General features: G+C 37.9%; 1 protein-coding gene across 1 annotated transcript in view; it reads left to right on the forward strand.

The window, feature by feature from the left end:
* Dtwd2 (DTW motif tRNA-uridine aminocarboxypropyltransferase 2) overlaps nt 1-15,580 on the forward strand; it is a 63,401-nt gene extending 47,821 nt beyond the window's left edge. The window contains exons 5-6 of the mRNA XM_034518257.2: nt 5,889-6,017; nt 13,771-15,580. Of these exons, the coding sequence (XP_034374148.1) occupies nt 5,889-6,017; nt 13,771-13,941 (300 nt within the window). The 3' untranslated portion in view covers nt 13,942-15,580. The remainder of the gene's footprint in view (nt 1-5,888; nt 6,018-13,770) is intronic.
* The last annotated feature ends 312 nt before the right edge of the window (nt 15,581-15,892 follow it).

Raw genomic sequence — 15,892 nt, forward strand, 5'->3', positions numbered from 1 at the left:
GAACTGCAGGCAACCATGGGATGCTGAGAGTGGGAGAAAGGTTGAGAAAGTCTTCCCCAAGAAAGAACACAACAAGGGGTTATCCGATGCCAAATGACCAGCCTTGAAAACACACACACACAGGAGAACAAGAAGGGTACACATGGTAAGGGGGTGGTTAGAAAGAGAAAAGAGGGAAATGATATAATTATATTACTTCAAGAAATAGAAAATATTAACATTTATTAGCATTGTAGCAGTCACTTGTTACTGAATGACTTCAAGCACCGTATATCTGGAATAAAAGTTTCCAAGGGTAAAAAGGGACTTACTTGTTACCTAAGAAGAGGGCTATTCTGTGGTTTTTGAGAAGTTTATCAAAGAAAGCAACACATTTTTGGAACTTAGCAATTGAGAAGCAGATTTTTATAAGTGACATTATAACCACTAGGGATATAACACTATTCAGGTTTTCCTATAATGCATCAAGTAGAAACTGAGAATTAGGGATGAAAAACATCTTTGTTTTTGATTTTTAAAAGAATGCATGCTTCTGCTTTGCCACCAGTATGATCTTTGGTCTTTTTAAATTGTACTTTGATTTTAAAAGCAATTTGTTTAGTTACACCATCATCTATTTTGCTAATATTATTCAATTTTGGGAAAATGACTAGATCTAAAAAATAGTTTCTAGTAAGTTTTGAATATTCCTTTAGATTTTTAGATTTGAAATGGCTTAAATTTGCTTGTAAGGGACAAGTAGATTGTCATAGATACTACTTTAAACTATTTTTTACCTAAAAGATAAAAAATAAAATCAAGTAAATGATGAGCCTTAATAATTCCTCAGTCTTCTTATTCATAAGTTGTTTAATAAAATATATGTTTAAGAAATATACTTAAGACTTTATCAATCTATTTCCCAGTTCTTAGATTTATATCTCAAGTAACTGCTGTGGATATGTCCTATATCTTCCAATCTTTTTTGATTAACAGTTACTCTTATATTTTAGACATACATAACACACACACACACACACACACACACACACACACACACACACACACACAGTCATTTCTATTTTCCATACATGTTTATACCCAAATGAAATTTAAGTTCATTATAATATAACTTTTCTATACTTTCTGGTATTATATAGGCATTTGACCTGGACTTTTAGATGGATTGTCCAGAAAACAAAATAAAAATGATTGTGTTGGTAGAAAAAAAAACCTTTAAATGTAGCTTTTGGTTCTTTAATAATATAAGAGAAAAACTCTCTGAACAGAATGCTGATGGCACAGGCAGTAAGAACAATAAATGGAACATCATGAAACTAAAACCCTTTGGTACAATGAAGGACCCCATTGTTTAGACAAAGCGGTAGGCTACAGAATTGGAAAAGATGATTTTTTTTTTTTTTTTTTTTTTGCCAACTACACATCTAACATAAGGGTAATATTCAAAATATAGAAAGAACTAAAAAACCTGGAGACCAAGAAATTGAGTACAGATTGAAACAGAATTCTTAAAACATTTGAAGAAGTGTTCAACATCCATAGTCATCAGGGACATGTAAACCAAAACTACTTTGAGATTTCATCTTACACCCATCCAAGTAACCAAAAGCAGTAAAACAAATGTCAGCTCATGCTGGTGAGGATGCAGAGTTAGGGGAATGCGTATCCATTTCTGGTGGGAGAACAAATGTATATAGCCACTATACATCAGTGTGGCTGCTTCCTCCAGAAACTAGGCAAGATCTAGCCATGCTACTTTTGAGCATATACCCAAAGGGCACTTGATCATACTACAGAGACACTTGCTCAACCATATTTATTGCTGCTCTGTTCATAATAGCCAGAAATTAGAAACAGCTTGTATATCCATCAATGGATGAATGGATAAAGAAAATATGTATTTACACACAATGGAATATTACTCAGAGGTTAAAAAAGAATCATAGAATTTGTGGGCAAGTGGAGCTAGAAAAACTCAGTGAGATAACCCACACCTAGAAAATACAAACATGGTATGTATTTTTTATATGTTGGTGTTAGCTGTTAAGTCTTTGATAAGCAAACTATAATCTGCAGAGGTTAGGTGTAGAGTAAGGGACTAGGGAGAGATGGAAGGATAGATCGCCCTAGGAAGAGGAAATAGAATAATTAATTTTAGATGGATGTGTGTGTGTGTGTGTGGGTGCTGGAATGGGTGAATCAGAAAGGAAGGGGGGGCTAAGAAAGAGATGAGGGAAGGAATATAATAAGGACCAGCTAAAACTAAGGGCCATCAGAGAGGTTGTATGAAAACCTAATGCAGTAGAAGCTTCCTGAAGTATATGCATGTATGAAGGTTATCTAAATGAAATAACAAATAGCAGGGGAGATGGAATGCCAACTGGACATCTCTTATCACCATGAAGCTCCCAGAACTAGGAATGGGTTACATATCTTTGAGTTATTCGCCAAAGGGGCCCCAAACAACTTAGGCTATTGCCAAGACAATTGGCTGCTCTCCAGTTACTGATGACAGGACTCTGTTGCTGAAGAAAACACCTATACAACTAATTGAACACAGAGAGCAGATATTTATGTAGAGTGTTCACACTATAGAGTAGTGTTCATAGTACTGAAAGGTACTTTGCATACTATCAAAGGAGAAAGGTCAACACCAATCCAGCTATAAAACTTGTGACTGATTAAGAATGATCTTCCTGGGCCTGAGCACTGAGCAGATCCTGGGTGGCAGCTCTGCCCCCAATCTCACAGAACCCAGAGGAAGCAGGCCTCCCAGGAGCTCTAACCTGGGCAGTATCTTAGGTAAGGAGACAGCAACACTTGCCACAAACAGGGAGTAACTGGGAACCACTAGGACCCAGGAAGTCACTCCTGACCCAGAGCACTGGTTCCTTCCTGTCTATGCCTGAGCACTGAGCAGATCTGGGGCCCCAGATCTAACCCCAGTAGTAACACCCACCCCACATAGTTCTGATACAACCAAGATAATAAGAAAGACAGGCTCCAGTCAGAGACAGGGCAGGTAGCACTAAGGAGATCCAGATGGCAAAAGGCAAGTGCAAGAACATAAGCATAAGTAACCCAGGGTACAACATGTCAACATCATTAGAACCTAGTTCTCCCACACAAGAATGTCCTGAATTCCCCATATGACTAAGTAAGCAAGATTCAGATTTAAAATCACTTTTAATGATGATGATAGAGAACTTTAAGAAGGACATAAATAACACTCTCAAAGAATTTGAGGAGAACACAGGTAAACAGGTAGAAGCCCTTAAAGAGGAAACACAAAAAATCCCTTAAAGAATTACAAGAGAATACAACCAAACAGGTGAAGGTATTGAACAAAACCATCCAGGACATAAAAATGGAAGTAGAAACAATCAAGAAATCACAAAGGAAGACAACCCTGGAGATAGAAAACCTAGGAAAAAAAATCAGGAGTCATAGATCACTATGACTAACTGAATATAAGAGATAGAAGAGAGAATCTCAGGTGCAGAAGATACCATAGAAACTATTGACACAACTGTCAAAGAAAACACAAAATGCAAAAAGTTTTTAACACAAAACATCCAGGAAATCCAGGACACAATGAGAAGACCAAACCGAAGGATAATAGGTATAGATGAGAGTGAAGATTCCCAACTTAAAGGGCCAATAAATATCTTCAACAAAATTATAGAAGAAAACTTCCCTAATCTAAAGAACGAGATGCCCATAAACATACAAGAAGCCTATAGAATGCCAAATAGACTAGACCAAAAAAGAAATACCTCCTGTCACATAATAATCAAAACACCAAGTGCACAAAACAAAGAAAGAATATTAAATGCAGTAAGGGAGAAAGGCCAAGTAACATATAAAGGCAGACCTATCAGAATTACACCAGACTTCTCACCAGATACTATAAAAGCGAGAAGATGCTGGACAGATGTCATACAGATCATAAGAGAACATAAATGCCAGCCATGCTACCATATCCAGCAAAACTCTCCATTACCATAGATGGAGAAAACAAGATATTCCATGACAAAACCAAATTTACACAATATCTTTCCACAAACCCAGCATTACAAAGGATAATAGCAGGAAATCTTCAATACAAGGAGGGAAATTATACCCTAGAAAGAGCAAGAAAGCAATCCTTTCCCAACAAATCCAAAAGAAGATAGCCACACAAAGATAATTCCACCTCTAATAACAAAAATAACAGGAAGCAACAATCACTGTTTCTTAATATCTCTTAACATCAATGGACTCAATTCCCCAATTAAAAGACATGGGCTAACAGACTGGATACGTAGACAGGACCCAGCATTTTGCTGCATACAGGAAACCCACCTCATTGACAAATACAGACTCTACCTTAGACTAAAAGGCTGGAAAACAATTTTTCAAGCAAATGGTCCTAAGAAACAAGCTGGAGTAGTCATTCTAAAATCTCCAGCCCGAGAACACAATGGTTGGGACTCATGGCTCCACCTGTATAGGTCATTGAGGGTGGCCTTGCCTGGCATCAGTGGAAGTGGATGGCCTTGGTGCCTGAAAGTTTGGATTCCCTAGTGTTGAGGAATTTGAGAGCAGGGAGGTGGGAATGGGAGGATGGTGGGATTCCTTACATACATAATACATACTAATTATGGTTTCCCTCCCTCTTTTCCTTCTGTTTCCTTCCCATCTTTTCCATCTAGATGTGTCCACTTTGTATTTCTCTTAGGTAATAATACAATATAATAAAACAAAAACTAGTGTATTGGAATAGGACAGAGGAAACACAAGGAAAAGAGCCCGAGAAAAGACAAGAAACAGATATAAAATCAGAGACCCACTCATTCACATACTCAAGAATTTCATAAAAACACTAAAATGAAAATCATAATAGGTTTCATTTCATAAAAGGATCTGTAGGGTAACAAGAGAGAAAATATAAAAACCAAGATTTAAAAAAAAAATAAAGGCCTTAACACAATATGAGACGGCTAACCTCCAAAGATTCCAGGGAGTTCATTTTTTGTTGGCCATTGACCACCGGGCATGCAGCATGTACTTAAGAGTAATTTTCTCCCCAGTGAGATTCTCTTGGAGAAAATTAAACTTTCCTTTACAAATGGTTATCAATTGGAGATAAGGGTTAATGGTGGGGGATGTGTGAGCTTGTTTTAGCTCTAGGACCCTAACTGGTACATACCCATGCAGGCAGTGTGCATGCTACCTCAGTCTGTGAGTTCATCTGTGCTTTCATCCTGTTGATTTCCAAGGCCATGTTTCCTTGCTGTTCTCTCTACCTTCTGGCTCTTACACTCTTTTTGACTCCTCTTCCTCAGGTCCCCTGACCTCTGAGGGGAGGGATTTGATGGAGACACGTCCTTTAGGATTGAGTGTTTTAAGATTTCTCATACTCTCTTGTATATTGTCTGACTGTGAACCTTTGTGTTTGGATATAGTGATGTTAGTTTTCTGACGGGGCAGTATTCAAAATTAAGTTGTGGGCTTCCTGCATACCCACCAAGGGCCGGACACTGAGCTGTATCCCTAGTCTCATGTTCATTTTTTTTCCTGTTTTAAGATACTCATTGGATCATGTGCGCACTTTCCCATGTACCCGTTTGCTATTTTTTTGTGAAATGTGTACTTCTTGTGCTTACTGGCAGGTATATAGAAATTTGAATGTATTATGGGTAGCCTTCTTTCTCAGATATCTTTTTGTAGCTAGACTTTCCTGCTATTCTATAGTAGCAACTAAAGGTAAGTGCAAAGATACTAATATGCTTAGTATTTCTAAAGTTGCAGTTTTAGGAGGAAGGTGAACAGTATTTAAAATATAGATTTCATAATTTTAAATTTAAGATGAAAATTAGATTTTATTACTTTGCTTTTGGTTTTAGGTGCAGTTAAAAACTAGCGTGTGTAGTCAGTATGTAATTCGGATGCAACCAACCAACAGGTGCCTTTCCACTCTGGAGTGTGCTGCTGTTGCTCTTTCCATCTTGGAGAAAAACAGTTGCATACAAGAGGTAGGTGGTGGTCATTGATTTTAAAAGTAGGGTTAGATTTTATTGAGAAAATTTAGATATGCATAACTTGCAAGTTGTGTAAGTCAAATGACAAGTGGAGTGTATCTGCAGTAGATATTTATGATATTTATGAGCTTTCATAATCTTCTTCCCCTCTGGCATTTTACTGTGTTAGTTTAGCATTCCAGATTGCATTATTTAAATATTTCCACTAAGCTGTGCAAACAGCATTTTTAATATGCTAAGTAACACAGCATTCAGTAGCATAACATTCCAGTAGAGGCTGGAGTTTTTTCCTTTACTATTCTCTACGTTTTTTTTTTTTTTTAGTAGTTTGTATTCTTGGTGATCAACTTTTTTCTTTTTAATTAAAAGAACATTCTCCAGCAACATTCCTTGTTTGCATTGGTGCCTGTATTTGAGGAGATCTGCTAACATTCTCTTTACTTTATAAAACTTGCTTGGGGTGTAAAATAGATACTTGTGTGGATAGAAATGCCCATAGAATATGAAAAGGACTTAATCTATTATCAGTATTATGTTTAATTCCCATGAAATTCTAATGATTTTTTTTACATTTATAAGTAATAATCATCAGCAGAGAATAACATTTCAGTGAACTTAGTAATATCTTAACTTTTGGGGACATATTAGAAACTGCATTTAAAGTAAAAGAAAAGTAGCATAAATAAATATTTAAGGTGGGTTATGAAAAATAAGTGAGCTATTATTTCTTACTCAGGACAAAAAAAGTCAGAGGATGACAGTTATAATCAAATGGAGTTGATGACTCCTTCAACACACATGCTCCTCACAGGCACACACATGCATGTATGTGCATACAGCATTCTTTCTGCCTCTTCTTTCTCTCATTGTAGAGTGTTTTTACTGTTATGAGACAATGCCTTACCCATGAATAAAATTTCAGCAGTGAATACAACCTAGTGCAGAGTAGCTGGAAGCCACAGAGACATTAACCTTGAAGAAAACAATCAAAAAGATCCCCAGGAGCAGAACAGTTAAAGAATGAAGGGAGCCAAGGTTGAGTGCTTTGTCCCTCCCAGGGTTATGGAGTGTGAGATTTGGAGGCTAGCTTCTTTTGTTGGAAGTTGTGTTTCATGACAAAGCTTTCTCTGGATGTGTGTATAGACAGTTTCAGCTAAACAGTTTAATTCTTCCATGTTGTCTTTGAGACTAACACAACAATCCCAGGTCTGTGCTTTGCATGGTCAGGATGTCCCAGAATGTGTCCCTTTCTTCCTTACCATTACCTTCCTCTGTCTGTGTAACTTTGTTTACATTTGTTCACTACATTTTCTTCTTGATGAAACCAGAAACATTCGTGGATGACAGAGAGCTGATATTGATTCCTGCTAAGTTAGCTGTAATGGTTTATGGTATGATATCTTAAAATAAAACAGGACTCCTTATCATGACTACACAAGACTTGGATAACTAGATCCTAAGTGGAATGTAGTTCAGTGAGAGAGAACTTGCCTAACATTTTCTGTCTCTATTACTGAAAAAAAATTACCTTATTATTGAGTGAGATGTATTGTCAGTACAAGCACCTTTGCCTTTTTTGTGCCCCTATAGATGGCTGTGCATCTATAGAAGTTTAAATTACAATTTGATGAGTTTTATTCGTCTACTACAATACTTACAATGGGGCCTTCAGTTTCTGGTTTATTTTTGTTTCAAGGTCTTCTTTTATGCGGGAAGTTTTACCTTACAGAATGTCAAAGAGAGAAGTGAAAAGAGATTTTAGCTGCATGTAAATTTAAGGACCTTAGAGCTCTGTCTAGCATCAGTGATTGCTAAGAATGGCCCCTTGAAAGTAGTGACCACACACATGCAGACAAAAGGATTCACATAACACTCACTTACCCCAAGTAAATACTTTGAAACAAACTTGTTTTATAAATAGGATTTTCTCATATACTCTCACCCAATCTGGTAATTTTTCTTTATATAGAAGCACTATCATTTACTGAACATCAAGTAGTGGTTTCAACGCTGTAATTGTTGGGGTCTGGTATGTCATCTTACTGTTTATTATGATAATAACTATATTAGGTGGACCTTATTTACTTATTTTGAAACACATAACTAGTATGTGATAGTATCATAAAGATAGGCTATAGTAAATTAAAGAGGTATAATTTTGTCTCTTCCCATGCTGCTTGTCCAGTGGGAGTGCTCAGAGAGCCTCTGTTCATGCAGTTGCTTAGGGACCTAGCTTTATGGAAAACTACCTTGAAGTCATTCCACTTGCTTAAAAAAGAGGCAAGAAAAATAGTAAATTCTGCTTCACTTGTAATGCTTCCACCCAAAGATGACATACTTCAGCTCATATTTCATTAATTAAGTCTACTTGATCTGTGTTGCTCTGAACAAAAGCAACTTAGAAAGTTTATTTTAACTTAAAGATTATAGTCCATCACTGAGGGAAATCAGGACAGAAACTCAAGTAGGAATTTAAAGTGGAAACCATGGAGGAATGCTTCTTTGCTGGCTCACACACAGGTGCAAACCTAACAGACTTTCTTTTACATTCCAGCATCACCTGTTTAAACCATGGTATCACCCTCTGTTGGTACCTCTGATAGCAATTAACAATCAAGACAATCCACCACAGGCATACCCCCAGGACAGTCTCATCTGGACAGTTCTTCAGCTGAGAGTCCCTTTTCAGATGACTCTAGGCTCTGTCAAGTTGACAATAAAAACTAAGTAGGACAGTGGTCTTAGCTAACTTCTAAAGGGATAAAAAAAATGTAAACTGATTTTTTTTAACCAAAACAAAAGATGACTATTATTAGTGGCCACCACAGCGATGAAATGGGGGTCTGGTTTAGTTCTTTCTATTATTTAAATCAATTTGATAGAGTCTTATCTTTAGATATTAAAGTTGGAGGTGTTTGGTCATAAAGAACGTTAGCATTATTCTATCTATGAAAAGCCTAATAAATGTCAGAAAATGAAGAGACTTTTCAGTTGCTTTTATCTGTTTATAGTCTTATCCACATTTCTCAGAGACCTATGGTGTTTTATCAATTAGTTTGTACACTGGGTTGTTTATTAAGTAACATAAATACATTTCTCTACTTTCTTTCCTATCTTTCTTAGGAAAGAAATAATTAAAAGCTACCTAATGGACTTTCTACAATAGTAAAGCATGTACTATTGCTGTGTAGAGGTGTCCAAAATATTTGTGTGTTGATGTGAATATGTGTAGTCCAGAGAGTGGCACTGTTAGGAGATGTGGCCTTGCTGGAATAGGTGTTGTCATGTTGTAGGATATGTTTCATTGTGGGCATGGGCTTTAAGCCCTCCTCCTAGTGGCCTGGAAGCTAGTCTTCTCCTACAGGCTAGAACTCTCAGCACCCCCTGCACCATGCATGCCTGGATGCTGCCATGCTTCAGTCTTAATGATAATGGACTGAGAACCTCTGAGCCTGTGAGCCAGTCTGAACTAAATGTTGTCCTTATAACAGTTGCCTTGGTCATAGTGTCTTGGTCATAGTTCACAGAAGTATAATCCTAAGACAGACATTGGTGCCAGGAGTGGGGAATTGCTGTGCTAGGCCTGACCATGCTTTTGCTTGGAAGAATGTGGATTTTGGGACTTTAGAAAGCAGTGGAATGCTTTAAGTGAGGCTTAATGTGCCATCCTAGTAGGAATATGAAGACATTGTTGCTGATTTGAACTGTGAAGATCTGATTTAAGAGGTTTCAGTGGAGAATAATTTCAGTATGTGGCTACTGTTTCTGTGGTATTTTGGTGAAGAATTGGGCTGATTTTTGATACTGTCTGAAGAGTCCTAAAGCTAAGGTAAAGAGATTTATATTGATTGCATAGACAAAGGAAGTCTCAAAAAAGCCCAGCACAGATTTTGTTCTCTGGTTTTGAGTCTCATGAAGAGTATTCTGATCAAGCATAGCAAACCTAAATAGGAAAAATACAAAATATTATGGTTTAAATATTAAAGGGACACCAGGAAGTGAAATGGAGCCAACTCCTGCGTTTAAGGAGATAAACAGATTAAGGGAGTGGTGACCTCAAGGCAAGATCCCACCCAGCTAAGCTTACTGTTTATGCTTGCAATTGAACAAGAAATAGTTATATCATGTTATGTGTATTTACCTTGTTATTGTTTTCATCTGGACTTTTAATCTGGAATAAACTACAATCTAGAAATGAAGGGCACACTTGTGATCCAGATCTTGAGTCTGGAAGACAGGCTTTTGATCCAGACCTTGAGGAATAGTAGCCATGAAAAAGCTTAGGCCCAGGCTTGGTGGTACACAACTTTAATCCCAGTAGACAAAGACAAGAAGATCTATGAGTTCAGGGCCAACCTGGGACAGAGCAAGTTCTAGGTGAAGAAAAGTTTAAGTCTAGGCGTGGTGGTACATACCTTTAAATCCAGCATTCAGGAGACATAGGCCTGCAGATCTCTGAGTTCAAGGTCAGTCTACAGAACAAGTTCCAAGGAAGCCAAGTTTAGGCTGTAAGGGAGTTGAAAACAGAAAGTTGATGACAGAATAATGGGAATCGTATTTCAGCCCCAGCAAAGAGCAGAACTCTGCAGCTTTCAGCCATGTGGTACTGGCTTTAGAGTCAAGAATAGAAGGGCTACGAGGACAATTGATGCTGGTTAGCTGGAGGTAAGAAATTAGTGGTGATTAAGAAGAGACCAATATCAGTGAGATGAAATATTCTGGAAAGTGTTTTCTGAGAGCACAAAGAAGCTGTTTTCCAGAGATAGCCAAGATTATACCTCGTGCTGAAGTTGGACTGGAATTACCCAGATGGTACTGATTTTGAAGGCGTGAAGGGATCAATGATCAGTTGAGGTTTGGCACTGTGTGAGGCCAGGGAAGGCCATTGTTGAAGGTGGAGCCTCAGTTGCAGTTGATGGCTCAGGATGGAAGGGGTCATGCAAAGAAGTTGAGGCTTGGCACCATGAAGAGCGCCTATAAGAGGCTATTGGTGAAGCCTAGTTGTAGTGAAAGACTCCAGCCAATTAGTAATGCCAGTACTATGGGATGATCTCTAAGAAGAGCAGCAGCAATGGAGTGGAGTCAACCAGAGCCGAGAGTGCTACAGAGTGAAGAGCTGGAGAAGCGACTGAAGCCCTTTTGAGAAGCTCAGAAGATCGTATGTGGATCCCAGATATTGGAACAAGAAGCCATGAAGTTGAAAGTTGAAGTTGCCTTGGATACCCCAAGATGTTAGAGATGCCAGAGCTGTGGGACACCTGTCGAGGAAAGATGCAGTGGGGTGGAAGCAGCCCAAGAGAATGAAGTTTGTTGCTGCTGAATGCTAGATCTGCCAGCAGCAGTCAACAAGGATGAAAGGAGTTGGAGATCTGAAGAGTGCTTTGACATTGGACATGGAGATGTAGAGTTTGGAGTTTGCCCAGCTAGTTTTCTGTCTTGCTTTGGTCCAGTATTTTTGACTTTATATGGGATTGCAGTTAAGAGACTGCCTGAATCTCAGAAGATCCTTTGCACTTGGGACTTTTAACGTTGTTGAGAGTGCTATAGACAAGGTGAATTTTGAAGTTGGATTAAATGTATTTTGCATTTTGCTATGGATAGGTATGGCCCCCATAAAGTCATGTGTTTGAACAAGCCTATGGGGCTGCCAGGGAGTGGAATATGGTGGTTGGAATATGCTTGGTTCAGGGAGGTGTGCCCTTGTTGGAATAGGTGTTGCATGTTGTAGAATATGTTTCACTGTGGGAATGGGCTTTAAGACCCTCATCCTAGCTACCTGGGAGACAGTGGCCTTCAGATGAATATGTAGAACTCTCAGCTTCTGCTGCACCATGCCTGCCTAGATGCTGCCATGCCTAGATAATACACTGAATCTCTGAACCTGTAAATCAGCCCCAATTAAATGTTGTCCTTAGAAGAGTTACCTTGGTCATAGTGTCTGTTCACAACAGTAAAAAACTAAGACAATCTGTCTATTTTTTGTTGGGCTATGTGTGAAAACACCATATAAAAACAGAGGCAGCGATTAAATCAGTTTTTTAAAACTTGCTCTGTAAGTACAACATGCTAAAGTAGGCAGTCTTGAGTTATGAATGCTGCTTGGAAAGGATATCAAGAGCCCAGATTTGCGGCTGAGGGATGCTTAAGCAGGTAAGAGCACTGGAGATTCTCCCAGAGGACACACCTTTGATTTCCAGCACCCATACGACAGCTCACAACTGTCTGGACCTTCTATCCCAGGGGATCTAATGACATCTTTCTGCCCTGTGGGTGCATAGATACACATGTAGGCAAAATACCCCCACACATAAATAAACAAAAAGGACACACATTTCTCCTGACTGTCCATCATTCTTTGTGATTAGTTTTAATCTTCATGATTACTGCTAACTGGTCACGATAGTGGTCCCACCTCTAACAATCATGTTTTTGACAGAAGAGGGCAAAAACGTATGCTATCTACGTGGGAGAGGAGGTCCCGTCAAGGCTGGATGTTCCAGTGTAGAGGAATTTGAGGGTGGGGAGGGGTGGTTGGTGGGGGCACATACTCATAGAAGCAGGAGGATGGGGGATGGGATAGGGAGTTTCTGGATGGGGGGGAAATGGGGAAAGGGGATAACATCTGAAATGTAAATGAAATACCCAAAAATATAATTTCCAAAAACAAAACAAAACAAAAACCAAAACAGAAAACCAAAATGTATGCTATCTGAATGTGTTGGCTTTGAGTGCTTCTAAAATCCCCATTCCATGTGACTTTTATTTACCTCTCATTACTCATTGTTTTATTTAGTAGATGGACATAGTGCCTTCATGAATGCAATTTAGATTCTACTAATAAAGATAAAAATAATGGGTAGGGAGAAGAAATTTGCAGAGACTGCTATGGTGTTTTACCCTTTGTTATAAAGCAAAGCCCCTTCTACCTTGTATTTTGTATATGTGGGGTATATTTTTTTCACACAGATATCTGGAAAATTCTCTATTAATTTATCCATTCTTAAAAATGATTCTTTAATGGTCTTTTCAACCAAAACCTTTGCTATTGTAATTTAAATGGTTTTGATAAGAAGCCTTACATCCAAAGAATCTGATCTAAAAATACTATATAATGTTTAAAATACTATATAATTTTGCTTTAGCTTTTGACCATGATATATACAGCATGAGTTCTTGTATGGCAGCCTTCACCACCAGATTAACTTACATGTACATTTAGTTCACATGCTAGTATTGTATAATTGGCTCTGCAGGAATTTGACTTTAGGCAGGGTGTAAAATTACAGTATTTCAAATGAGCTACACACAACTCTGGCACCCATGTGTTGTCCATGGACCACTGTGAGAGGAAGACTTTACTGCCATCCTGGAATTGTTTGTGTCAGTGAGATATAGTAACTTGTGATTGAAAGTCAACTAATTTGATGTGCCCATCTTCATATCTAAATGTTTCCTTTTATATATTGTTAACTGATTAAATTATTGTAACAACAAATTTTAATTTTATTTAAATAAATTAGTGTATAAACTTAATTCAGATTCTATTGCCTATATAGAAAATCAGTAAAAAGCCTTTTATTAGAATTTGTTAATTTAGAAATATGTATGAAGTTTTAGAATAGCCATTGCTCCTCACAGTTAAAGAAAATAATTGAAAAGAGCACATAAGTGTCTGTATTTGAAAGAAAGATGTAGATAGAATACAAGTTGCCAAAATACATTTTTAGTGTCTTTTTTTTCTCAACAGACTCTGCTTCGCCCTCTTCAAGCTCTGTGCTCTTTCCAGCTTCAGCATGGTGCTCAGATTCGCCTCAGCAAGGAGTATCTTCTGAAAAATGGATTATATCCCAAGCCAATGCCAAAGAACAAACGTAAACTCAGGAAGATGGAGCTGTTAATGAACAGTGTCAAAATTTAACACTGTTGTCCCTGTGTCGATAGTTTACCTGTCACTGGCTGACAGGACGGTGTTACATCTTCCCCAGTTTAGGTTTTTACTCTGAAGAAGGAATGTTGTTGGCCCATTCTTGTGCTGACAGACGAGGTCTGCTCTACAGCATCTTATGGTTCACTTCCATTGACTGTGAAAAGCAGTCTCACACTGTCTCTATTCTCTGTGTAGCCTGTAGACCAGGCTGGCCTCAAATTCAGAGATCTGGCTGCTTCTGCCTCCCAAGTTCTGGGATGAAAAGCATGTACCACCTCTGTCCAGCTACCGTATTTGCTTTTAAACATGTGCTTCCAATACATTTTTTTTTTAAAAAAGATCTATTCAAAATACAATTACTTGTTAGTCTAGAGTAAGGACCTGTTGTTTGTAAACTGAGGAAAATTGTGTCTGGGAACATGTTCCCGTCAGTATTTATAAATACGTAGGTATAAATCAGTGATGGCATATATCCCATGAAACTAATGTTTCAGCCTAGTGAACGAAATTCTGAGTGTGAAGTGACACCGAGTGCTGTTTATTTTATTAAGTAGTGTAAAGGAACAGGAAAACTTTAATGTTTAGGATTGTATGTGTACTCAGAGAATGTGACTTACATCTTCTGTTATTGTGTGAATTCCTATGGAGTCCATTTAATTTTGAAATAGCCTGCATTCTCAATTGAGATGCTGTGCATAAGTTTCAGTTTTCCAGTTATCATTGAACAAGTTAAATGGTGGTAAAAGGGTTTTGATGAAGTTTCTACATAGAAATAACTGAAGGAAATTATAATACAGCTATCATTTTCAGGACATATTTCTATAAGTAGCTCTACTTACATTTTTTTTTTAAAGAGAAAAAACTTTCAGTGTGGAAGATACATTCCCTCACCTTATTTGAGAATATTTACTGATATTTTGTATAGTATAAGAGATATTTATACATTTTATATTTATATCCAAATTACAGTTAAGCATACACTTTGGCAAGATCAAGTTATTTCATTTTGATTGTTGTTCATGATTGCTAAAATTTCCAGAATCCAGTGTGAAAGTGAAAGGAAAAACTAAGCATGCATTTTAGTGGTGATTTTGATAAAAATCTCTGTATGTTGCATGAACATACACCAGTTTCTGATTTTTTTTTTGTTGTTGTTGTTGTTTTGGTTTTTTTCGAGACAGGGTTTCTCTGTGTCGCCCTGGCTGTCCTGGAACTCACTCTGTAGACCAGGCTGGCCTTGGAACTCAGAAATCCGCCTGCCTCTGCCTCCCAAGTGCTGGGATTAAAGGCGTGTGCCACCACTGCCTGGCTGTTTCTGATTATTTTTATGCTCATTTGTTTACTATTGGCTAAAATCAGACACTCATTAAAAACTTGGCTGGTCTCAATTAGAGTGCTAGCAGACATGTAGCAAATTACAGAAAAATATTGAAATTTAGGTTTATTTCAATTACTGACCTATATTTGCATTTAACAATAAGTTGGTCTTTTATAACCTAAATGTCTAGTATCAATTGATTATTTGTGTGATAATGAAAAAATATTATGATGTATAATAGTTTTTTAAGGAATGAGTTAAAATCATCTCATAATTTTTTATGTTAGAAATAAACTTTATAAAATCCTTTGAGTGTTATAGTCCTCTTTAAGAACAATCCGACAGCCTTATGGTCTAGGCCGGAGCACTGAGCAGATCCTGGGTGGCAGCTCTGCCCCCAATCTCACAGAACCCAGAGGAAGCAGGCCTCCCAGGAACTTTAACCCAGGCAGTATCTTAGGTAAGGAGACAGCAACACCTGCCACAAACAGGGAGTAACAGGGACCCACTAGGACCCAGGAAGTCACTCCTGGCCCAGAGCACTGGTTCCTTCCTGTCTGTGCCTGAGCACTGAGCAGATCTGGGGCCCCAGATATAACCCCAGTAGTAATACCCACTCCATAC

The sequence above is a fragment of the Arvicanthis niloticus genome, chromosome 14, assembly GCF_011762505.2.
Source record: "Arvicanthis niloticus isolate mArvNil1 chromosome 14, mArvNil1.pat.X, whole genome shotgun sequence".
Lineage (NCBI taxonomy): Eukaryota > Metazoa > Chordata > Mammalia > Rodentia > Muridae > Arvicanthis > Arvicanthis niloticus.